This window comes from Cornus florida, unplaced genomic scaffold (assembly GCF_030987335.1).
Source record: "Cornus florida cultivar Cherokee Brave unplaced genomic scaffold, ASM3098733v1 CherokeeBrave_3.0.0_Hap2_Chr08, whole genome shotgun sequence".
In the NCBI taxonomy this organism is placed as follows: domain Eukaryota; kingdom Viridiplantae; phylum Streptophyta; class Magnoliopsida; order Cornales; family Cornaceae; genus Cornus; species Cornus florida.
Window position 1 is genome coordinate 59,557,522 of NW_026775578.1, and position 10,443 is coordinate 59,567,964.

General features: G+C 34.0%; 2 protein-coding genes across 4 annotated transcripts; one reads left to right on the top strand and one right to left on the bottom strand.

Annotated features, from left to right (window-relative positions):
* Nucleotides 1-2,534: 2,534 nt before the first annotated feature.
* LOC132271801 (receptor-like protein EIX1) lies at nt 2,535-10,209 on the bottom strand. 3 transcript variants are annotated; one of them, XM_059773286.1, is made up of 2 exons: nt 7,120-10,209; nt 2,535-2,735 (listed from the first exon to the last, which is right to left on the bottom strand). In XM_059773286.1, exon 1 carries the CDS (start codon nt 10,168-10,170, stop codon nt 7,150-7,152), a length of 3,021 nt encoding a protein of 1,006 aa, XP_059629269.1. In that variant the 5' UTR covers nt 10,171-10,209; the 3' UTR covers nt 2,535-2,735; nt 7,120-7,149. The 3 variants fall into 3 exon arrangements, with proteins under 3 accessions (XP_059629269.1, XP_059629271.1, XP_059629270.1); XM_059773288.1 differs by having other exon boundaries at nt 2,535-2,743; XM_059773287.1 differs by having other exon boundaries at nt 2,535-2,780.
* LOC132271802 (actin-depolymerizing factor 7) lies at nt 5,592-6,653 on the top strand. Its single transcript, XM_059773289.1, has 2 exons — nt 5,592-5,845; nt 6,503-6,653. Exons 1-2 carry the CDS (start codon nt 5,604-5,606, stop codon nt 6,651-6,653), a joined length of 393 nt encoding a protein of 130 aa, XP_059629272.1. The 5' UTR covers nt 5,592-5,603.
* Nucleotides 10,210-10,443: the final 234 nt, after the last annotated feature.

Below are 10,443 nucleotides of genomic sequence, written 5' to 3' on the forward strand. Positions count from 1 at the left end.
TTAGACTTTGGTTGGTTTGATTTATAATGGATAGAGGATAAACAAAATAAATTAAATTAATAGTTAACAAGGAATTGAAATTAAATATAAAATGCTGTTAATTTCTTACTCATTCTTTATTTGTCATTCAGAAAACAATTTTTCGATCTTAGAACAAGGTATTTTAAGAAAACACATGCTAATTTGGCACATTAATAGCATCCCAAATGAGATTGGGACCATATTTTGGTCATCGGATTGGATTTGAAGCTCTCTTTCTTGAAGAGAATTCTTATCAATGTATTTTAGTCTCTTGGAATATTTGGCAAAATTAGGTCTTTATTGCTGATAGAACATGTTTTTTTCCATAATATTCTGTAATCACAAATGGGTGTTGGGCCCTGCTCTTATCAGTATTTAGAATTGAATGCATTTAAAATTCAGGTGTGATTTTAATTTCTTTTGGTGTGTGTTTTATGCGTGGTGGAGCCAAACAATCTTATAAATATCCAAATTAATCAAAACCCAATAATTAATAATATATACTTGAAGATAGGGGTAAAGTTGGGCGAGTCCACATTGATTTTTTTGAAGTTATTTCTACAATTAGGGTTTGGTTTGGATTGAAGCCCTGGCATCCCGAGCTCAAATCGAACTCGAATTCTAATATTATTTTCAGATATATTTTTTATTTTAAATACATTTGTGGAGGGAAATTTTTTTCCTCCAATAAGGACATGACAAGTCACGAGACATGGTATCACAATCGAATACTCCACATGGACCGAGCAAGGATAGAATCGCAAGCTCAAAAGCAAAGCCCAAACTCTGAAGTCCAGCAAAGATGGCAAAGGGTTATGGACCATGGGTTAACACTCAGCACTTTTCAAAAGATCTGGCCCACTTTTGCAACCCAAATTCGATTTGAGAAATGACTTGTTGATTCATTTATATATGTAAATCATATAGAATTGAACAAGTAACAAATATTGTTAGTAAGAACTTCGAATCCTAACCCAATTCAACCTTGTAATTTGTTACAAATAGAGGCAATGACCTCACAATAGTAAAGTATGAGCAAAATTCAACAATTATTGTCTTTATTCTTGAGTGTGTTGTAATTGTTTTGACTTTTCTTAGTCAAGCAAATTTGCACATAAACATTGACGTCCCAAAATAATTAATTGTGTGAAGAATTTTAGAAACCCAAAAATTATTAGTTTAGTAGTAAAATAATTTTAAAATTTGTAATAGTGGAAGAATTTTAAAAATTGTCAAGAATTTTAGAAATCCTAGAATTTTAAAAAAATATGTATATTTTTTAGAAACTGTTTTAAAATAAATACATGATATAAACTAAAAATTGGATAGAAATTCTTTATACTTTTAATAATAAAATAATAATATAGATTTAGAAGAATGATTTGGAACAACTCGATACTTCATTTATACCCTCTCCCATCTCCACGGCCTCTTAGGAATGGCAATGGGGCAGGTTGGGTTGGAAATTCCATTTCCCATCACCATCCTCAGGAAAAAAATTGTTGACTTTGACAATTATTTATACAATTAAGGTTAGGTTTGGGTTGAAAAATCTCAAATCTGAATTTAATTAGGGTTGATCTTGAGTTGAGGTCCTGGCATCCAGAGCCCATCCCGAACTCAAATTTTAATATTATTTTCACATATATTTTTATTTTAAATACATTTGTGAAGGGAAATTTTTTCCTCCAATAAGGACATGACATGTCACCAAACATGGATCACAGTCAAATATTCCAATATGGACCGAGCAAGGATAGAATCGCAAGCTCATTAGCAAAGCCCAAATTCTGAGGTCCAGCAAAGATGGCAAACGGTAATGGACGGTTAAGGCTCGGCACTATTCAAAAGATCTGTCTCACTTTTGGAACCCAAATTCAATTTGAATTGTACGAGGCAATAAATATCATGTAAGAAATTTGACGGCAGTGGAAATTTGAGCAAGAGCGTATGCAAAGTGAGAGTACGCTCGGAACATGATAGCGACACCTGTTGAGAAAAATTGTGTGATTTAGATCTTAACCCAATTTAACTTTGAAATTCATTATGAATAAAAGCCAAGACCTCACAATAAACTATGAGCAAAATTCAATAATTATTGTTTTTATTTATTAGTTTGTTGTAATTGTTTTGACTTTTCTTAGTCAAATAAATTTGCACTTACACGTGTATATACCCAAAATAATATTATTTTTCCAAAATAATTAATTGAGTGAAGAATTTTAGAAACCCAAGAATTAGACATTTAGTAGTAAAATAATTTTAAAAATTGTAATAGTTGAAGTATTTTAAATATTGTCAAGAAACTATTTTTATAGAAATCCTTTTAAAATAAATAAATAAACACGTAATAGAGACTAAAACTTGAATATAAATTCTTTGTAAATTTAATAATAACAATCATAATAATAATAATAATAATATAAATTTTAAAAAATAATTTAAAGTCCAAAAGTCGACAACTCATCTCAACATATTTCACATCAATTTCAATTGCCCATAAGTTCAATAAATAATAGAATAACTAAAAGCAAATTTGATAATTAATTACATCTTAGAGGCGGGAAAGATTACCCAAACACCTCCTTTATACGAGAATGTTCAAACATAATTCAACGAGAGAAATGAAGTTCTTCACAAGCTAAATAAACAAATAAAAATACTCCAACTGAAAGCGAGACAATCAATCACCAATGGCACGAGCTAGCCTTCTCCTTTACACCTCAAAAAAGTTGAAAGAGTGAAATGAGTGACACAACCTAATAGGAAAATATAATAGGCACTATCATTATAATAAATTTGACTCAATTAGAGAAATTATGAACATTTATTTCAGTATACATCATTCCAAATTAAATATGTCTTTTTGGAAATTTAATTTTTTAAAAAATGAGTAAAAAAAATTCAATTTCTAACTTATCTCGGGTCGCATAACTAAGAATGTCCTACCGATGCTAACATAGATCAATAAAAATATAACACGTGTCGAAAACTTTTTAAACTAATTCATTACTACCAAACATCTAACTTCCTAACCCCACTAACCATTACCAAAGTAAAAAAAATAAAATCTATCTCAAGCATCGACAACCTAAATATACATGAAAAATATGATATCAAAATATGAATTATACATCACAAATAATCTAGTAAAATGCATCACATGTGTAATTGTGTATTATGATTTTTAGTGCAAACATTCAAATGAAACTATCTAGTATGTTACTATTAAATTTAATCACATCAATATGATATAATAGATAATTTTTTTTTTTTTTTTTTTCCAGATATAATAGAAAATCTAGGTAATCTACTGGGTAACGATAAGGTTGTACAGTGAGGAAACAAAGTAACACATTTCTGCATGTGAACCCGCCTTGAGCTAGTCTTGCTGGATTTCTAATAGGTGAAGCCTTCTATTGGACTGGAACCTTTCGCCGTCTTGCTGCCGTCCACCACCGCGCCCGCCGGATTGATTTTCTTGCTGCAAACTCGTCTAGGGCTTACTACCGGAACGATGCACAGTCTCACACCGTTAATGGCTTTCTGCGGTTTTGGGTTGTTAATGGTGGTTTCTGTTTTGTTTTATGGGGTTGGTTTTCTAATAGGTCCTTTGGGCCGGGCTTGCATGCCTTTCTTTGCTCTTGTTGGGCTTTAGTTAGTCCTTGTCACTCTTCCGGGTTTCGGCCGAAGGTCCGTTTTTATAACCTTATATTTTTAATGTCAGTCCTTAAATTTTCGCCAAAAAAATAAATAATAATAATAATAAATAAATAAATAAATAATGTCCCAATTAAAACAATAAAGTAATATTTTTTTTTTAACATTATCAATTTAATATTCTTGCATTGAAGTTATTAAAATTAAACCATTACATGTCTGTGGACTTAATATGGTTAAATTTGGTAATTCATTCACTATCTGCCAATACAATAAAAAAAGAAAAATACTAAAACTTATCTTTTTAAAAAGTTAGATTTTTGTAAAGAGAGATTTATTTTGGTATTCAGAGAGTATTTTTAAGGGGGAGGGGTTGGACTTTGGAGCCGACCTAGGCAATATGTGTAGTTACCTAATAAAAATGGAAAATGATAAATATCATGAATGATTTTTATGATAATGCATCATGAATGATGTGGCATGTGAGTTGGCAGCTTGGTGTAATCTAAAAGCAAATTTTTAAAAGAAAAAATAGGGGAGAGAGAATGAAACCCGGAAATTTTTTAAGATTTTTATTATTATATAATATATTTTTTTCAGAAACAAAAGAACAACTTTTAACATCATGTTGGCGGTACAGTGAAATCGGGTTGTCTAAATGTATGTGTATATTGCAAGATGTAAAGTGTCCAACCACTTTGGTGTAATGCCATGTATTTTTGTTAGTGAGGACGGATGCTTTGTTGGGAGAATTTTGAGAGAGAGAAAGTTAAATAAGATGATTTAGGTAAAAAAAAAAAAAAAAACGAAGAAGGTCAACTGAATGATTTAGGAAAAAATAAAACAGGTAAGAAGGATGGAAGAGAGAAAGTGACGTGATGAGTAGGGCTTATAAGTGTTGGTCAAAATGGACTTAGGCAGCAAAAAAGTAGAAACGTTGTCGTAATACCATTCATGATGCAAATCTAGAAATTTGTTTCATGATGTGTATCACTGCTAAAAAAATAAAAAAGTTAAAAAAAAACACTCTCAACTTTGGGTCTCCAATGAAAAAAAAATCCAAAACAAGCGTATGTGAAAAACATAACAATTAACTAAAATTGCTAATGCACATGTTGAATGGAAAATGAAATAGCTAGTTGTGGACATGATTAACCTCAGATGCAAAGACAAATCTCAACCCTTATTTTCCCCCTCAAAATTCTCTTCTTCCCCGCAATTTTCTCTTCTTTTAAAAGAAAAGTAACCCACCTCTCATGTCTTCCCAAATTCAAGGATCTCTCCTCTCCTATACTTTCATCTCTCTCTCCTCTTTCTTCTTCTTCTCATTTTGCAGAGCTCTTAATCCTCATTGGACGACACAATGGTATCTCTCTCCATCATTTCATTTTCTTTAATTTTATTGTGATGTTTGAGAAAAATTATAGAGATCTCTTTAGACAATGGTTTCATGACCATTTTTTTTTTTTTTTTTTTTTTTTTTTTTTTTTTTTTTTTTGTGTGTGTGTATTCATCATGGTCAGATATGAAAGTTTGCATTGGACCATATCATAAACGAAAATTATACATTTTTTTGCTTTTCTATTAACAACAATGAGTTAGCACCTCAATTTGATTGATTGAGCTGCATTTGTTATTTTAAAAAGTGAATTTCGGAAAGTTTAAGTATATATGTATATATATTGATTGTAGAACAGAAGAATAAATAGTATATGTTGATTAATACATCAAAAGCTGAAATTGACTGTGTATATATATGACTGTATATTAATAATGTACATGATTATATATGACTCATTTATTGGCATACCACCAAGGCTACAATAAATTTGTAAGCATTTTTATTTTTTTGGCATAAGCTCTCTCATTTTTAATTTTTCCTTGTATTAATATTATTTGGACAGGCGAATTCGGCTTCTGGAATGGCGGTTGAGGATGAGTGTAAGCTGAAATTCTTGGAATTAAAAGCAAAGAGGAACTACCGATTCATTATCTTTAAGATTGAGCGTCAACAAGTGGTTGTGGAGAAGTTAGGAAGTCCAGAAGAAAGCTATGATGATTTCACTGCCTCTTTGCCTGCTGATGAGTGTCGCTATGCTGTCTTTGATTTCGATTTCGTTACAGATGAAAATTGCCAAAAAAGCAAGATTTTCTTTATCGCTTGGTAATACATCCGCTCAATATTTACATTTTAATCATACAAGCTAGAATTAAGTTCGAGTAACACATATATTAGAAATATAAGCACATACTTTATTTGCTCAGACTCTAGAACCTAGACCTGATTAGAGAATGAGTAATGATAGGTAGTAGGATAATTTCGACTAATTTTATGTAAGTAAGGGCTGATATCATCATGACATTATCGATATTAATAATATCATGATGATGTCAGTCTTTACCCACAATAATTTCGGACTTCAAATCAATATTCTTAGTGAAAAGGGATTAGCGGGTTTCAAAATGTGCCTATGCCTTGCCAAGAATGGGAAAACTAAAGTGAATTCCCTTTGAAGAAAACCAAAAGTCTTTTGAAGATTTAGTGAATTCCCTAGAGATTCATGTGTTATAGGTTTCTTGTTTGGTGACCTTGTTGCTTTGTGGTGACAGAGCCGAGACTGTAAGATCACGAGTGTGGTTAGATTGAATATTGTGAACTAGGGTTAGTCTAGAAAAACAACAAAGAATTCCTCTATTTCTCTAATTATTATGTGAATCCAATTTTTTGTGGACACAAATGTGACAATTAATTTTCTTTGGTAAATAGGCAGGGGACAGTGAAAAAGTTATATGTAGTAATCTGATTTTCTTGTGATTTTAGGTCTCCAGACACATCAAAGGTGAGAATGAAGATGGTCTATGCCAGTTCCAAGGATAGATTCAAGAGGGAACTGGACGGCATTCAAGTCGAGTTGCAAGCAACAGATCCCAGCGAAATGAGCCTCGACATTATAAAAGGGCGAGCACTTTAAATATTACCTCCCATTGTTCATCTCGAACTTTTCCTGATTGTTATTTTGTGAGCATTGTTTATGTGTTTTTTTTGTTTGAATTGATTAAATACTAAACCGTGTAGTATAATGTAATATTATTATTTTTTTTCCTACGGAGAAAAAGAATATATTATAACTCTCGTGTCGCATTAAGCATTGGCAATTATTTAAGGTAAATATATTGTTTTAACATGCCGAACCCTGATTTCTTGAATTAAAGAGGTTTAGAGTAAATGAAGGATAATGGTTTAAGTTGATTTAGTTTTTTCGAAATTTTTATTTCTTTTTCCTTGTTATTATTGTTTTAAAAGGGTTTAACATAAGGCGTAATTAATTTAAAGTGCTAACTTATATAACATGAGCATGACAGCAAAGCAACAAGAACACAGTAGCAACAGCAAGAACGAAAAAGAAACTCTGAAGGAAAGAAATGTGGAAGCAATACCTTGTAGAAGATGATGGATGGCCAAGTACTTTATGCATCATTGGATCTCTTGAACTTCCTACGGATGCTATTCACCTTCAGCATTATGGCCAAGTACATCTGGTCTTCCATGCGATCAAGAAACTGAAAATAAGCATGCCTCCATGTCGTCTTGAGCAGAAGAGTACCACAAACAACCCAAAATCCAACTGCAAATCCCGGACCCATGCCGATATAAAACCATATCATTTCATATTTATCTTCCTCTTTCTTCGTTAATGCCACACCTCGACCTTGAGATTCTCTCTCTCCTGTGCAACTCTTGTTGAGAGGGACTCCACAAAGTTCAGCATTGCCAATGTAGCTAGTTGCATCAAAACTCTGAAGTTGGGTACTCGAAGGAATTCTTCCAAAAAAGTTGTTGTATGACAAATTCAAGTAACTGAGAAATGTCAAATTACACATGCTTTGTGGAATTTCACCCGAAAGATGGTTTCTCGAGAGATCAAAAGATTCTAACATTGCCATGCCACCAATATTCTTCGGTATCTTTCCCGTAATTTGATTATGAGACAAGTTTAAATATTGCAACGCATGAAGACTTGAAAACTCATCCGGGATGGACCCGGATAAATTATTACTTGACAGATCTATGCACCTAACAAGTCCAAGGTTTTTATTATACTCTGCTTCCCTCCCTTTTATCACCAATGAGAAACTATTCATGTAGAATTCAGAAAGAGTACTCGTAAAAAGTCGCGTAGTTCTGAATGCGTAATGATGTGAAGAATTTGTCATAGTCATCACACTGATATTCTTGAAGCATTTTGGTATTGGTCCTGATAGGCCATTATTCCCAAGATCTAGAATTATAAGCTTAGAAAGGCGGCATATTTGTGATGGTATATTGCCGATAAATTTATTGGATCTTAAGCCGAGAACCCCCAAGCTTAACAATTCTCCGATCCAACTTGGAATGAGTCCGGAAAGTTCATTTTCACCTAAATTAATGAACTTCAATACGGTGCAGTTCCGCAATGATAAAGGTAGTTCTCCAAGAAATTTATTACTGTGCAACTGCAATGACTCGAGCATGCTTAACGAACCCATTGAATTAGGAATTTTACCGAATAGGTGATTCCTACCCAAGTTTACATGAACCAGATTTTGCCAATGCATCCAACAATGAGGAAGTTCGCCTGATAATAAATTATTCGATAGGTCTAGAACTACCAACATACTTTCTCCTTTCATATATTGGCACAAGAATGGGAAAATGGGTCCAGAGAGAGAATTGTTTGCAAGGTTCAACATTAGAACATTTGGAGACAAATGTGGTAACTGACCCTTGAAAAGATTAGAACTCAATTCAACAACGGTAGAATTTAGCAACACGTTGGATATGTCTCCACTTATGTGATTGTTGGAGAGATCGACAGACTCAACTCGTGACGCCCACTTCCACAACCATTCCGGAGCTACATCCGAAATTTTCGACTCAGAAATGTCTAACGCAGACAAAGATGCTTGTGTTCGTAGCCATGAAGGAAATGTTGGACCCATCTCGCAGGAGCTCATCCGAAGTTCATCAAGTTGAAAAGGAGGAACCCAATCGGAAGTCACATTGAAGAAGAGAGGGTTCGAAAACATTTCCAAAATTTTCAATTTTGAGAGTTTGGCAAAATTGATTTCGGAAACAATGCCTGATATGGAATTTTGACCTACGTGTAATTCCTCAAGGTTCGAGAGGAATCCCACACTCTTTGGAAAAGAGCCATTCAATTGATTTTCATTAAGAAATAATACTCTCAAGGCCGATAAGTTTCCAATAGATGCTGGAATGGGACCAGACAATGAGTTGCGAATAAGTGACACATATTCAAGATGTTTCAATTGCCCAAGCTCGTCTGGGATTTGCCCGCTAAGAATATTTTTTTCGAAATCTAAATAGCTCAACATGTGAAGATTTGAAATGCTTCTAGGTATATGACCATATAGGAAATTGTGAGATAGGTCAACATGCACAAGGCTACTGGTGAGATTAAACAACTGATCTGGTATCTCGCACTCAAAATGGTTGTGAGAAAGATCAAGGACTTTAAGAGATGAAAAATTAACGCGAGCAAGAGTTGGAATTAATATTTTCTCGAGTTTGCAGTCGAACAAATATAGTTGTGAAAGGGAAGGAAGCATGCTCACCGCTTGAAGCCAATCAACTGCCCTGCTAAGGTTGACCCCTGTCATGTCGAGGTATTCCAAGGAATAAAGACGAGCGATCAAACTAAGGTCATCAACATAAAGTTGATCATTATAGCTTAAGTCGAGATGACGGAGGCTTGAGAGATTGCCAAGCTGATGAGGAATCAGCCCTTTGAGTCCACAGCCGGACAAATGTAGTTCTGAAAGGGATTTGAGCTTGCTAACGGATTGATACAAATCAGCTGCCTCGTGAAGGTCGATCCCACTCATGTCAAGGAATTCCAAGGAATGAAGACCAGCAATCCAACTAAGGCCATCAACAGAAAGTAGATTATGATCAGTTAGATCGAGAAAACGAAGGTTCGAGAGGTTCCCAAGCTGATGAGGAATCAACCCCTCAAAAAACGATAGAGAAAGGTTGAGATATCTCAAACTTCCAATAGAACCTAAGAAACTTGGAACACTAGCACCTGTGAAATCATTGTTGCTCAAGTCCAAGTAACTCAGATATTCTAATTCCAGCAAAGAGGGAGTGATCTTCCCACCCAACGAGTGCGCCTGATAAGATTCATAGTCATCAAGAGAGTGGTCATTGTGGAGGTGAAGCTCGACGACTCGACCAGTAATATTGTTGCACCGGACTCCTGTCCATGTACAACAATCTTGTTCCACAAACCATGAGGATAGCCTGTTTGAAGGGTCAGTGAGACCTTGTTTGAAGCTTAGAAGTGCTCGTTTTTCCTTTTCATTGCAAACAACTTCGTCATCTGGAATATTAATCCCATCACATAATAGTAATAGCCTCAAGTTGAACAAGGCAGTTGAGGATAGTAGCCAAAGCAAGAAAGGAGCAATGCGGGTACTCATCATCATCTATCTGATCACAAATTAATGGAAACAATGGAGCTTATGATGAATTAGCAAGTTCAAATATATGTAAAAGAGTGGAAATGAAGATATCAACAAGCGGCCACAAACGTCGCTGCCACAATAATGGAACTTGGCCGTCAATCTTGACTTGGACATTTATATACTGTCCACTCATTTCATTTTCAACACCAATTGCAAAACCAAGTCTTGTCAATCAACTGTTTCATAAAAATTAAAAAAAGATGGTTTTTAGTTGCCTAATCAAAGAGCATGTAA

Coding starts and splice junctions, on each gene's coding strand:
- LOC132271802 (XM_059773289.1), top strand. CDS start 5,604: ATGGCGGTTGAGGATGAGTGTAAGCTGAAATTCTTGGAATTAAAAGCA. Junction 5,846..6,502: donor AAGATTTTCTTTATCGCTTG/GTAATACATCCG, acceptor TTGTGATTTTAG/GTCTCCAGACACATCAAAGG.
- LOC132271801 (XM_059773286.1), bottom strand. CDS start 10,170: ATGATGATGAGTACCCGCATTGCTCCTTTCTTGCTTTGGCTACTATCC.